A 14,937-nucleotide genomic window follows, 5' to 3' on the forward strand; every position below is an offset into this window, starting at 1 on the left:
TGCCTACACTACGCTAATAGACTGATCACACTGTACCTACACTACAGTAATAGAATGATCACACTATACCTACACTACACTAATAGACTGATCACACTGTACCTACACTACAGTAATAGACTGATCACGCTGTATCTACACTACAGTAATGACGATCGTTATAATTTCTCTTTCTTTAGACACAGATCTCTTTCTCTACAACCACCAGAAACACACTACGGCACTTGCAGAGAAAGATTGTACTGTAAGCAGCGTGAACATGGGCTGCTGTGCTGTGAACGGTCATTGAGCTTTAAACACAGGATGTAAGCTTATGTCCAGTTGCACGAAGTACCATGCGCCCATGACGTAAGCTTACATCCTGTGGCATTGTAGTTACCGAGGAACAGGTTACGGCCTTGGAGACAGCAGGGTAGAGTTTAGCCTTGTCATGGCGGCTCTACCGTCTCCCACCCGGAGGTTAACTGGTCACATGTCCAAGGGCAGGTTAATGAAAGAGGAGCCCAAGTGAAGGATTACCCTGAGTCCTGTTTTTGTCTCGTGATGCCACCGTTTCTTCCACATTGGGGGATTCCCGGATGGTGGAGTAAATTCTCTCCTGTGTATCTTCGGTGAGGGGGATTCCTGGGTGACGGAGTTAATCCGCATACACACAGGTACAGTTTTAAGACACAGCCTTTGGAAACTGACAGGCGACTGGTCGTTTTATTTAACTTGAAAAAACAGCACAGTTCAGTGGCTATACGGCAGGGGGTTTATCACAGGGAGGACTCATGGGACATCAGGAGAAAACACAGCTCCAGTTATCTGTAGGTCCTGGTGCGGGACAACACTTTCTTCTCTTTCTCTCTGACTCTACTAGTTCACATTCACAGCTTAGAACATGTTGTCGAACCACTGGGGAGTAGTAGTTCCCACATTCGCTAGGCCATCCTCTTGGCCTCCTCCATTCTGTGTCTGTGGGTTGAAGGTACCCACAGACAGCTACCTTGCACTCCTCTCTCAGCCAGGAACAGAACAGAACTCTTCTTTCCGCACAGACCCAGAATACATACACCAGACATCATCACGTGATGGACAAATAGGATCATGAGGTGCATCAAAACAAGTCTAGGGGCACACGACAAGAACATTGTTCTTCCTCTTTACAAGTAGCTAGTCAGACTAAATCTGGAATATTGTGTACAGTTTTTAGCACAGGTACTCATGAGGGCATATTGGAGTTTGAGCAGGTTTACTCAAGTAATAAACTGAATGGGTGGAATACCCAGGGAGGCTATCAAAAGTGGGGTTATTTAGTTTCGAAAAAAGACGGCTGAGGGGCAACCTAATAACTATGTAAAAATATATCAGGGCTTAGTACAGAGATCTCTCCCATCACCTCTTTATACCCAGGACTGTGACTGTAACAAGGAGGTAAGCTCTATGTCTAGAGGAAAGAAGGTTTCTACACCAACATAGAAGGGGGTTCTTTACTATAAGAGGAGTGAGACTATGGAACTTTTTGCCCGAGGACGTGGTGATGGCAAACTCGCCAAAAGAGTTTAAGAAGGGGCTGGACGTCTTTCTTGAGCATTACAACATTACTTGTTATAGTCACTGATTACTTCAGAAGGGTTCTTCATGCAGGGACTATTCCAATTGCCACACTTGGAGTCGGGAAGGATTTTTTACCCCCTAAAATGAGGAAAATTGGCTTCTTCCTCATCGAGGTAATAGGGTTAACCAGACTGACAAAGAACTTTATTTTCAGCCTTACACACTATGATACTATGTTACTACCGGTATGAGTTAATACTTTTATGTACTCAATCTTTCACTGCTTCTTCAGAATTAGAAATTACATTTTTTTTCAAAGGTTAGCCCTTAGCTGTTATCACTGGGGGAAGCCAAAGCTGGGGCTGCTGCAGGGAAAATGCTGCATTACATGGCAGTCATTTGAATAAATGACCAGCAGTGGTATAGCTATAACAGCTGTAGTGATAGAAGTCACACTTGGGATCTGGCACCTGAGTCAGCACGTAGGCCGCTCTGTTATAGAAGTCTTATTAGGTCCAGCAGACCAAGGCGTCGTCCTGTCTCCTGAGTCTGTTTCTTCCAGCATTCACAGGGTTACTGTGTCTAGCTACTCCACCCAGTCTGTGGGGATTTGTAATCAGCTTTCTATTTAAACACTCCAGACCTTACCCACAATGCTTGGTGTTGTTGTTCATTCCCTGGGTGACTGCACGCAAGCTGTTGGTGCAGCTATCTGTCTATATACAGTTCTTTGTGTATCCTTTACTAGTTTATATTGTGTTTTTTGTGTGCTCCCAGTTCCCTGTGTGTTTTGCTGCTGGGTTTTGTTTGTCTTTCTGTCTCTGTCATCTCTGCACAGGACTTGCTCCGGTATCCATCTTACATCCACTCCTGCATATTCAAGTGGCTCAATACATCTGACCCTGGATTCCCAACCTTACCAGGGAGGTAGAGAAGTCTAGGAGTCAGGGTTAGAAAAGGCGGCCAGCACTAGGAGTATCTACAGGACAGCGATATCTAGTCCATCTGAGATCAAGGTAAGGCCCATTCACGTTCGGTGTACCGAGTATCCATATTTGCCCAGTCTTCCTCGGTGACAGCTGTCTATTCTGCCAGGTGGTTCCACTCGGGGGATAACACAGTGGATCCACAAACTCTACATGACAGTACACCAAGCCATGGATCCCAAGTGTATAGCATTACAAATGGTGTTATAGGTTGGTGTTGCTATCCATCATAAAAGATTTTGCATTGGGGCCCAGTGGCTTCAAGTTTGTGTGTTTGCTTTCACCTCTGTTTGATTCAAAGTTCATTTCTATTCTAGAGTGATTTAATAATTGACAGATCTGCCTTTAAATAATCTGCAAATTCAGATGGTAAGGGACAACATACCATTAAACTGTTCCAAATGTCAGTTTAAAGGTAAAAGCAGTCACAAATAAATAGCCATTATCTGACCTTCTGTACTCAATCTACTATTACTGCTTCTTCTGAAAGGAGAAACCGCATTATTCTCAAAGGTAATTCAAATAATTATTACTTTTTGTTGTTATGAGATTTACTAACAAATGCATATAAATTATACGTTTTTAGGTTTGAGAAAGTAACAATGGACCTTGATGCACTTGAAGAAGCCTTCAATGCTTTGTCCTTTAAACATAAAGGCATATACTTTGAGAGCCGTCATACATCTCCTGAAGAGGTAGAAGCTGTTGAAGATATGAAAATTAGGGACAGTGATGTGTTTCTTGTTACTTATCGAAAATCAGGTAAGTTCACAGGTATAAAGTTGTATCAAATGGTAGAAGCTCACATATAATATTACTAGATGATATATCCGGCTTCGCCCGGGTTAATTTGATACAGTTGTTTACCTGTTTGGATTGAAAATTTTATGAAGTCGTGATTACTTAACCCCTTAGTGACGAAGCCTGTTTGCGCCTTAGTGACGGAGCCAAATTTTGGAAATCTGACATGCGCTGTTCAACATAGCATAACTCCGTAAAGGTTTTGTATATCCAAATGATTCTGACATTGTTTTTCGCCACATGTTGTACTTCATTTAGGTAGTAAAAATAGACCGCTATAACTTGTGTATATTTATTAAAAGTACCAATATTGGAAAAAAAAATTAAAAATTGTCATTTTTTTCACATTTTCAACTGTAATATCTCAAGTATTAGTCACAGAGGCAGAAAGTCCAAAATTTCAAAGTAAAATGCCCTTCACCGTTAGGACTAAGCTAAAAATTCCAATCTTTATTCATTAATTATTAAAAGTATATATATGACACAAGGGCACAGACACAAAAGACAATGTTCCAGTACCTGAAGATACAAGTACCTGGACACAAACACTGGTATCAAAAATACCACAGGACGACACAAAGACATATAATGTGCAAAAGCTGCTGATTATCAGTTCCATCGTCAATCTATCTTTATGGACTTGGATCTAAAGAGGGATTTCGGTTCAAGTGCATATAGACATATAGATACACTAATGTCTAAATTATCCACTGAAGTATCAACGACCCAAGTATATTACGACCCATGTTTAAATACTCCTGAAGAACCGCTAAGTATCAGCAGAGAAACGCGTCGAGTACACTATAAGCTCAAGAGTAATAACATTTTTGAGAGTAAACTATAAGATCAAGAGTTATAAGATATTTGAAGTCACCATTTCATCTTGGTCACTATATCAGCATAGCATCAGAGAGTATTGACATTGTTGTGCGTTTACGATATAAGAATATGATTTTCAGTTTAAGTGTCAAGATATAATTGACAATAAGTATTGATACTTCACTGGATAATTTAGACATTAGTGTATCTATATGTCTATATGCACTTGAAACAAAATCCCTCTTTAGATCCAAGTCCATAAAGATAGACTGACGATAGAACTGATAATCAGCAGCCTTTGCACATTATATGTCTTTGTGTCGTCCTGTGGTATTTTTGACACCAGTGTTTGTGTCCAGGTACTTGTATCTTCAGGTACTGGAACATTGTCTTTTGTGTCTGTGCCCTTGTGTCATATATATACTTTTAATAATTAATGAATAAAGATTGGAATTTTTAGCTTAGTCTTAACTGTGAAGGGCATAACATCTCAAATATGTCCAAACATACTGTACAAATTTTTGATAGGATATATATTTCCATCTATTTACTTTATTCTGAATGCACATTTGAAAATTTTTTTTTAACCATTTAGATGATGTACAAATTTAATATTACTTTTCAGCATTTTGAGGAACGCTTTGTTTTCCTGCACCAAGTCAAGTTTGCAAAGGCTCATGAGTGTCAGAATGATAGACCCCATTTTAAAAACTACACCCCTTAATGTATTCACTGAGGGGTGTCATGAGTATTTTGACCCCACAGTTTTTTCTTAGGAATTAATTCAATTTAGAGGAGAAAAAATAAAATTTCATATTTTTGCAAATATGTCATTTTAAAGACATATTTTTTTCCTATAGTGCACATGAAAATGGGCATTGACACCCAAAATGGATACCCCTGTTTCTCCCATGTTCAGAGACATACCCATTGTGGCCCTAATCTTATGTCTGGATGCACAACGAGGCCCAAAATGAAAGGAGTAGTCAGTGTCTTTCAGAACATAAATTTTGCTTGAAGGTGATTAACGCCCCATTGCCCACTTGTAGAGCCCTCGAGCAACCAAAACGACAGAGAACCCCAACAAATGATCCCATTTTGAAAACTAGACCCCTTAACGAATTTATCCAGGGGTGTACTGTGTATTTTTACCCTACACTTTTTGAATAAATCTAAGCAAAGCAGTAGGAAAAAATTCCAATTTTCATTTTTTTGGCAGTTGTATCAATTTAAAAACTCTTATTTTTTGTACAGCACAGAAATGAATGAAGACTTTCACCCCAAAATGGATACCCCTGTTTGTCCCGTGTTCAAAACCATACCCCTTGTGGCCCTAATCTACTTAAAGGACACATGGCTAGGCCTATAATGGAAGGAGCACCCGTTGGATTTCAGGGTACAACGGAATAAATTCCAGGCCCCATTGCCCAATTGTAGAGCCATTGAGCGTCCAAAACGATAAAGAACCCCCACAAATGACCCCATTTTGAAAACTAGACCCCTTAACAAATTGATCTAGGGGTGTATTGCGTATTTTGACCGCACAGTGTTTGAATGAATCTAAGCAAAGCAGAAGGAAAAAATTATGATTTTTATTTTTTTGGCAATTTTGTCAATTTAAAAACAGTTTTTTTTGTACAGTGTACATAGGAATGAAGATACCCCTGTTTGTCCCGTGTTCAGAAACATACCCCTTGTGGCCTTAATCTACTTAATGGACACATGGCTAGGCTTATAATGGAAGGAGCACCCGTTGGATTTCAGGGTACAACGGAATAAATTCCAGGCCTCTTCGCGCAGTTGTACGGAATAAAAATTGACACGTTAAAAAAATCCCCCCCTCTGCACCCTTTTCGGCGTTCCCCAAATCTTAGATAAAAGTAATAATGTGAACTGTGTGGTATTTCCGAAGACAGGGGTACATGGGGCAATAAAAACGGGTATCCCCCTCCTCTTATGCTTTTTGGGGGGTATTTCGTGACCTCAGTGGCAGGTATGGGGTGTAAAAAGTGTCACTCTGTGAGTCTCCGTAAGCTTGCTGAGGTGCGGTGGTCTCACACAGAAGGCGCTCAACAAGCTGCTCCTGGAACTGCATGAAGGCGAGCTTTCCCGGGGCTCCTTGTAAATTACGTATTGCAGGTAGCAGTCTGAATAACGCCGGGCTCACACGGCCGTATGTGTAATCCGCTTGCGGAGGCCCGCAGCGGATCCCAGCTGTGAGCCCTACGTACGGCCGCGTATTGTACTGCGCATAACTGCGTAGTCACACTGGCGGTCATGCGCAGTAGACTTTTTTTTTGTTTGTATTTCCCGCACCGTCGCTTAGCTATGACACGAGTACCCGCAGTCCATACACAATGTACTAGCGTATGGGCTGCGGGTATATCCACGACCATGGAGCACAATGGGCTCTACATTGCGGATATCCGCAGTAAAATAGAACCTGCTGCGTTCTCTTTTCTGCGAGTGGATTACGCAATTCCGACCCATTAATGTGAGCGGAATTGTGTAATCCAATGCGATTGATCTGCGTATTACCGCGGATCAGACGCATGCGGAATCCATAATTCCTATCCGGTCATGTCAGACCGGCCTAAGGTAGATCGCTACTTTTTTATCACGTGACCGGCGACCGCTCAACAAGGTCACTGCTCCAGGCTCTCGGTGACCGTTGGTCGCTGGGAGTAAGGAGATTTTAAGTTTCCTGGGCTCCCCGACTCCTGCGCATGTGTCCGGTGTTTTCACGGTAGTCACATGTGCAGAATCCGGGAAAGTTCGCGGAGGAAGATCACGTCGGGGTTCAATAACAGAGGCCTCCGGTAAAAAGTTTCATCTCCTCTCACCGATCGCATCGGTGAGTGGAGATGAAGCTTCACCTTTTTTTTTAACTTTTAAGTGATCACCATTATCCGTTGGATAACGGCGAACACGTGATCAGGAACCACTCACTGCAGCTCTCCGTGAAATCTCCAGGCTCTCAGCTAAGTTTTGTAGCCAGGAGCAGAGAGATTTTTAAATTACCCTGGCAATCCACGGCTTTTGCGCATGCGTCTGCCATTCTGGCGACGGGCACATGCGCAGAAGCTTGCGTAAGGTCCGTGGATAAATCCGGGGGCCTTAGGTAGGTCATTTCATCCTTTCTCACGGATATGATCCGTGGGGGGAGATGAAACGTAAGCTTCTTTAACTTTTTTTTTAACTTTTGCACTTTTTGCACTCTTCTTTTCCTTTAAATGATCACTGTTATCCATTGGATAACAGTGATCATCTCACCAGTGACATCCCTCTGCTCCTGGCTACACATGGCAGCCAGGAACAGAGGGATTTTGAATTTCCTGGGGCTCGAGCCCCTCTGTGCACGCGCCCGATGATTGACATCGGGCGTGCATGCGCAGAAGGGGACCGCGGGTCCCGGGAGACCAGGACATTGCGGAGGACCCGAGGTGAGTATTTTCACCTCCCCTCATGGATCCATGAGGGGAGGTGAAACGGAGACTTTTTTTTTACTTTTTAAAAACTTTTTCGCGATATCCAGTGGATAGCGGTGAACGCGGGCTGGGGACCGCTCACCGCGGTCCCTGGGAACATCTGCTTCCTGGCTACCTTCAGGAGCCGGGAGCCAGGAGATTTCGAATTTGCTGGAGGCTCCCGGGCTTCTGCGCATGCGCGTGACGTCATTCGTCTGGCGCGCATGCGCAGAAGAGCAGCGGCGGGTCCGGGAGGACCACATCTTCGGGGGACAACGCGGAGAAGGCGGGTGAGTATTTTCAGCTGCCCTGATGGATCCGATCCATCAGGGCAGCTGAATCTTTAACTTTTTTTGACCTGTTTTTCCCTGTATTGCGATCGGCGCTCTCCATTGGGCTGCGGGCATTGCCGGGGGGACTGCCCAAAGCCCAGGATGACAGCTCCATGCTGTCGACTACCTGCGGGCACCGACAGCATGGAGCTGTCACGTCCTCAGCTAACAGGGCTTTAATCCTAAGAGGATGCATATTTCTACGTCCTCTAGAATTAAAGCCCACTTAGTGAGGACGTAGAATCCCGATGGGGCCGTCACTAAGGGGTTAAGAGGAACCGAGGAATAAAATATGTATATACATAGAGCAGTGTTCTTTTCTCCTCAGATTGCATGTACCAATGTTCCTCTGCAGAATGTGCCACCCCTTCAATTCTCCTCACGTTTTACCCTTAAAGGTAACACCTCTCTTTACCCAAATTAACCCCAGACCAGAGGTCGCAGCCCCTTGTTAGCCTTAAAGGCATACTCCATCCCTGCAGTTCATGGCCACTTCCTTATGTACTTTACAGCCTTTCAGTATATGCACACAAAGGTCAATTAGATCCCCCTCAGTACATACACACAGGGATCAGTTATATTCCCCTCAGTATATACACACCGAGGTCGGTTAGAGTCTCTTCAGTATATACACACAGAGATCAGTTATATTCTCCTCAGTATATACAATTAGAGGAGCCTTAGATTCATCTCAGTATATACACATAGAGGTGAGGTAGCTTCTACTTAGTATACAAATCATTTCCCTAGGCTTTATGGTTTCTGAGAAAAGAACTCTCATTTATCGCAAGATGCTTGTTACTCAAGTCGAACACCATTCCATTTCCTTCCCCGCATGTTTAGCGCCATTTTCTAGCCAATAGACATGCGGGGAAGGCATTACCATTTCCTCCTGTGATGTGCCAGCCCTATCCCACCCCCCAGCAGTGAGTGGCTGGTGGGATCAATTGACCGCCGAGTACTTAAAGCGGTCCCGCCCGTGGCTCGCCTCAGACACACGCTGGCAGAGGTTAGGGAAAGTGCTGCTGCTGATATAGGGAAAATGCTAGCGTAGGTCCTGTCTTCAAGAACCCCAACGGTCCTTCTTAGAGCTATATCTGACCGTGTGCATTACTGTTGTGGCTGGCTGGGAGCAGTAGTGCACCATTTTTTTTTTTTCATCTCGGGCTGTGCAGGCCATTTTAGCTACAGCATTCTCAGTCTGCAGTGCATTATGCAGAGTTTAGGGAAAGTGCTGCTGCTGATATAGGTAAAGTGTTAGAGTAGGATCCTGTCTTCAAGAACCCCAATGGTCCTTCTTAGGGATACATCTGACCATGTGCATTTTAGTTGGGGCCTGCTAGGAGTAGTAGTGCATCCATTTTTGTATTCCGCATCTAGGCCTGTTCGCAGCCTTTCAGTAATAGTTTTTTCAGGAAAGTGTTAGTGTGTGATCCTGTCTTCAAAGACCGCAAAGCTCCTTCGTTGGGCTACATCTGACCGTGTGCATTTTAGTTGGGGCCTGCTGGGAGTAGTAGTGCATCCATTTTTGTATTACGCATCTAGGCCTGTTCGCAGCCTTTCAGTAATAGTTTTTTCAGGCTGCAGTGCCGTTCAATTCCGCTCTCACCATGAAACTGCACTCAAATAATTCCTAGCCTGCTGCGAACGACTCTTTTTTTACCGTTCTCTGTCTGCAGTGAATTAGACACAGAGTGTTGGGGCACAGCCACTTCTATAGGGAAAGTAATATACACTATACAGTCCGTATCCTCCGTGCAAAAACCCCAAAGCTCCTTTGTTGGGCTACATCTGACCGTGTCCATTATACTTGTGGCTGGCTGGGAGTTGTAGTGCTTCTATTTTTGTATTACGCAGCTAGGCCTGTTTGCAGCCTTTCAGTAATGGTTTTTTCAGGCTGCAGTACCGCTCTCACCGTGAAAGTGCACTCAAATATTTCCTAGCCTGCTGCGAACGACTTCATTTATACCGTTCTGTGTGCAGTGCATTAGACAGAGGTCTCACCGCTAAACAGTATTGTAATATTACCGGGGCCACTGCAAAGTATTTCAGCTCTGCCGCTGTGCAGAGCGTCTCACCCTTTCCTTGGTGGGGTTGAGATAGCGGCAGTTACCAGCACTATCCAGTGGCTTTAGAGTCTTCTCCAACTTCACACAGCCTCTATTATCTACAAGTCTCTGCGAGCAGTAAATAACACCAAGGTATCAGCGCAAGACAGCGGGTTACTTTTTTCAAGTCACAGCATAGAGCCTCCGCTATCTACAAGTCTCTGTGTGCAGTGAATTAAGCCACAGTTGTCAGTGCTGTACAGTGGGGTAATTTATTTGGGCCCTGCTCTATTCTTAATCCGCCATGATGAGGAGTAGGGGTAAGGGTCGAGGACATGGACGTGGAAGCGGACGAGGATGCGGACGTCCAAGCGAGGTTGTGGACACAGGCTAAGTTCCTGGTCCAGATGAAACACAGCCGGATGCTGCGGGATTAGAAGTGAGGCAAGTTATTGGGGTCCCCAGCTTCATATCACAATTTATGGGTCCGCGTGGTAGACCTTTATTACAAACAGAGCAGTGTGAGCAGGTCCTGTCGTGGATGGCAGAAAATGCATCCAACAATGTATCGACCACCCAGTCTTCTACGCAGTCCACTACTCCCGGACTAGAGACTGCAACTCTGATACCTCTGGCTCCTGCTCCTCCTTCCTCCCATCCTCCTCACTCCATGAAAATGACATATTCTGATGAGCAGGCAGACTCCCAAGAACTGTTCTCAGGTCCCTGCCATGAGTGGGAAAAAATGGTTCCTCTCTCACCTGAGGAGTTTGTCGTGACCGATGCCCAACCTTTCGAAAGTTCCTGGAGTCCGGGTGATGAGGCTGGGGACTTCCGGAAACTGTCTCAAGAGCTTTTGTGCATGAGGCGGATGATGATGATGAGAAACAGTTGTCTGTCAGTGAAGTAGTAGTAAGGGCACTAAGTCCGAGGGAGGAGCGCACAGAGGATTCAGAGGAAGAGCAGCTGGACGATGAGGTGACTGACCCCACCTGGTTTGCTAAGCCTACTGAGGACAGGGCTTCAGAGGGGGAGGCAACTGTAGCAGCAGGACAGGTTGGAAGAGGCAGTGGGGTGGCCAAGGAAAGAGGCAGGGCCAGAGTGAAGAATCCCCTAACTGTTTCCCAAAGCACCACCTCGCGGCAAGCCTCCATGCAGAGGGCTAGGTGTTCAAAGGTGTGGATGTTTTTCAGTGAGAATGCGGACGACCAACGAACAGTGGCTTGCAGCCTGTGTCGCACCAAGATCAGCCGGGTAGCCACCACTACCAGCCTCACCACCACCAGCATGCGCAGGCATATGATGGCCAAGCACCCCATAAGGTGGGACGAAGGGCGTTCACCGCCTCCGGGTCACACCACTGCCTCTTCCCTGTGCCCCAACCTGCCACATAGATCCAATCCCCCTCCCAGGACACAGGCACGAGATCCTCCTGGCCTGCACCCACACCCTCACCTCCACTGTCCTCCACTCCATCCAGTAATGTCTCTCAGCGCAGCGTTCAGCTGTTGCTAACACAAGCGCAAATACGGCACCACGCACCCGCACGCACAAGCTTTAAACGTGCACATTGCCAAATTAATCAGCCTGGAGATGCTGCCGTACAGGCTTGTGGCAATGGAGGCTTTCAAAAACATGATCGCTGCGGCGGTTCCGCGCTACTCGGTCCCCAGTCGCCACTATTTTTCCCGGTGTGCCATCCCAGCCCTACACCAGCACGTCTCCCACAACATAAATCGTGCCCAACGTGGTTACTGGGAAGGTCCATTTAACCACGGACAAGTGGACAAGTACTGGTGGGCAGGGCCACTATATCTCCCTGACTGCACATTGGGTGAATTTGGTGGAGGCTGGGACCGAGTCAGAGCCTGGGACCGCTCACGTCTTACCCACACCCGGAATAGCAGGTCCTATCTCGGTGCTGGTATCTGCGGCGTTTTATGCCACCTTCTCCAAACCCTCCCCCTCCTCCGCCACCTCTACCTCTCAATTAAGAAGTGTGAGCACTTCGCCAGCAGTCGGTATCGCCCGGCGCGGCAGCACAGCGGTGGGCAAGCGTCAGCAGGCCGTGACGAAACTAATCAGCTTAGGTGACAAGAGGCACACGGCCCCCAAACTGTTGCAGGGTCTGACAGAGCAGACCGACCTCTGGCTTTCGCCGCTGAGCCTCCAACCGGGCATGGTTGTGTGTGACAACCGCCGTAACCTGGTGGCGGCTCTGCAGCTCGGCAGTCTCACACACGTGCCATGCCTGGCCCATGTCTTCAATCTGGTGGTTCAGCGGTTTCTTAAAAACTACCCCCACTTGTCTGACCTGCTCGGCAAGGTGCGCCGCGTCTGCGCACATTTCCGCAAGTCCACCACGGGCGCTGCCATCCTGAGGACCCTGCAACATCAGTTTCAGCTGCCAGAGCACCGACTGCTGTGCGACGTGCCCACACGCTGGAATTCTATGCCGCACATGTTGGCCAGGCTGTACGAGCAGCGTAGAGCAATAGTGGCATACCAGCTGCAACATGGGCGGCGGAGTACTAGTCAACCTCCCCAATTCTTTACTGAGGAGTGGGCCTGGATGGCAGATATCTGCCAGGTCCTTGGAAACTTTGAGGAGTCTACCCAGATGGTGAGCGGCGATGTGGCAATTATTAACGTTACCATCCCGTTGCTTTGCCTGCTGAGAAGTTTGCTGCAAAGCATAAAGAACAACGCTTTGTGGTTGGAACAGGGGATGACAGTATGTCGCTTGATAGCCAGACCACCCTCATGTCTATATCTCAGCGCATTTTGGAGGAGGAGGAGGAGGGGGAGGAGCAGGAGGAGGAGGGGGAAGAGACAGCTGGGCACACTCCAGTGGGTACCCATGCTGCTTGCCTGTCATCTGTTCAGCGTGCATGGGCTGAAGAGGAGGAGGAGGAGGATCCTGAAAGTCATCTTCCTAGTGAGGACAGCGATGTCTTGCGTACTGGCACACATGGTTGACTTCATGTTAGGCTGCCTTTCTCGTGACCCTCGTGTTAGACGCATTCTGGCCAACACGGATTACTGGGTGTACACCTTTCTCTACCCATGGTATAAGGAGAACCTTTCCATTCTCATTCCCGAAGAGGAAAGAGGTACGAGAGTGATGCAATACCATAGGGCCCTGGTGGACAAAGTGATGCTAAACTTCCCATCTGACAGCACCAGTGGCAGAAGACGCAGTTTCGAGGGAGAACTAGCAGGGGAGGCGCGGGGATGAGGCAGCATGTCCAACGCAGGCAGGGGAACACTCTCCAAGGCCTTTGCCAGGTTTATGGCTCCCCAGCAAGACTGTCTCACCACTCCCCATTCAAGGATGAGTCAGAGGGAACACTGTAAAAAGATGGTGAGGGAGTACGTAGCCGATCGTACCACCGTCCTCCGTAATGCCTCTGCTCCATACAACTATTGGGTGTCAAAGCTGGACACGTGGCACGAACTTGCGCTGTACGCCCTGGAGGTGCTGGTCTGCCCTGCCGCTAGCGTCTTGTCAGAGAGGGTGTTTAGTGCAGCTGGGGTAATCATCACGGATAAGTGTACCCGCCTGTCAACTGCCAGTGCCGAGATGCTTACACTCATAAAGATGAACAAAGGCTGGATTTCCCCAGACTTCTCTTCTCCACCGGCAGAGAGCAGCGGAACCTAAAGATTCTTTTCGCTGCAACTGGAGAAAACAGCCTTCTCTATCACCGGAAAAAAGGGGGAATTAGCTTTGTCAATCACTCTCGGATATTATTACTCCTCCTCTTATTTCTCCTCCTAAAACAGCATGTCATCACGCTGAACTGCCAATTTTTCTGCGGCCCAAAAGGCTCTGCTTATAATTTTTAAAAAAATTTTCAAAGTTTCTAAAGTTATTGATACTTTAACAGAAACCGATTTTTTTCACAGGGCTGCCTCCAGGCTCTGTTACAAATTAAGCAACAGCGAGCTGTATCTTTAAAAAATGTTTATGGGTTTCACCTGCCCTCGCGGTTGATCAATTTTTCAGAGGTAGACTTGTACTCTTGGTACACTGATTTTTCTGGCCCTCGCCTATACTCATGCTACACCAATGTTTCAAGGGTTCGCCTATACTCTTGCTACAGAATTGTTACAGGGTTCCGCCTATACTTCTGCTACAGAAATGTTACAGGGGTCTGCCTATACTTTTGCTACAGAAATGTTACTGGGGTCCGTCTATACTTTTGCTACAGAAATGTTACTGGGGTCCGTCTATCATTTTACTACAGAAATGTTACTGGGGTCTGCCTATAATTCTGCTACAGAAATGTTACAGGGGTCTGCCTATGCTTTTGCTACAGAAATGTTACTGGGGTCCATCAATACTTTTATTACAGGAATGTTACTGGGGTCTGCCTATACTTCTCCTACAGAAATGTTACTGGGGTCTGCCTATACATTTGCTACAGAAATGTTACTGGGGTCAGCCTATACCTTTGCTACAGGAATGTTACTGGGGTCTGCCTATAATTCTGCTACAGAAATGTTACAGGGTTCTGGCTATACTTTTGCTACAGAAATGTTACTGGGGTCCATCTATCATTTTACTACAGAAATGTTACTGGGGTCTGACTATAATTCTGCTACAGAAATGTTACAGGGGTCTGCCTATACTTTTGCTAGAGAAATGTTACTGGGGTCAGTCTATACTTTTATTGCAGGAATGTCACAGGGGTCTGCCTATTCTTCTGCTACAGAAGTGTTACAGCGGTCAGCCTATACCTTTGCTACAGGAATGTTACTGGGGTCTGCCTATACTTTTACTACAGAAATGTTACTGGGGTCTGCCTATACTTCTGCTACAGAAAAGTTACAGGGGTCTGCCTATACTTTTGCTACAGAAATATTACTGGGGTCCGTCTATACTTTTACTACAGGAATGTTACAGGGGTCTGCCTAATCTTCTGCTACAAAATGTTACAGG

At 46.3% G+C, this 14,937-nt stretch overlaps 1 protein-coding gene across 1 annotated transcript in view; it reads left to right on the forward strand.

The window, feature by feature from the left end:
• The first annotated feature begins 2,928 nt into the window (after positions 1-2,928).
• Positions 2,929-14,937, forward strand: part of LOC136611622 (amine sulfotransferase-like) — a 75,655-nt gene continuing 63,646 nt past the window's right edge. The window contains exons 1-2 of the mRNA XM_066591365.1: positions 2,929-3,038; positions 3,112-3,287. Coding sequence (XP_066447462.1) covers positions 3,128-3,287 — 160 coding nt within the window. The 5' untranslated portion in view covers positions 2,929-3,038; positions 3,112-3,127. The remainder of the gene's footprint in view (positions 3,039-3,111; positions 3,288-14,937) is intronic.

This window comes from Eleutherodactylus coqui, chromosome 1, assembly GCF_035609145.1.
Source record: "Eleutherodactylus coqui strain aEleCoq1 chromosome 1, aEleCoq1.hap1, whole genome shotgun sequence".
Classification (NCBI taxonomy): Eukaryota; Metazoa; Chordata; class Amphibia; order Anura; family Eleutherodactylidae; genus Eleutherodactylus; species Eleutherodactylus coqui.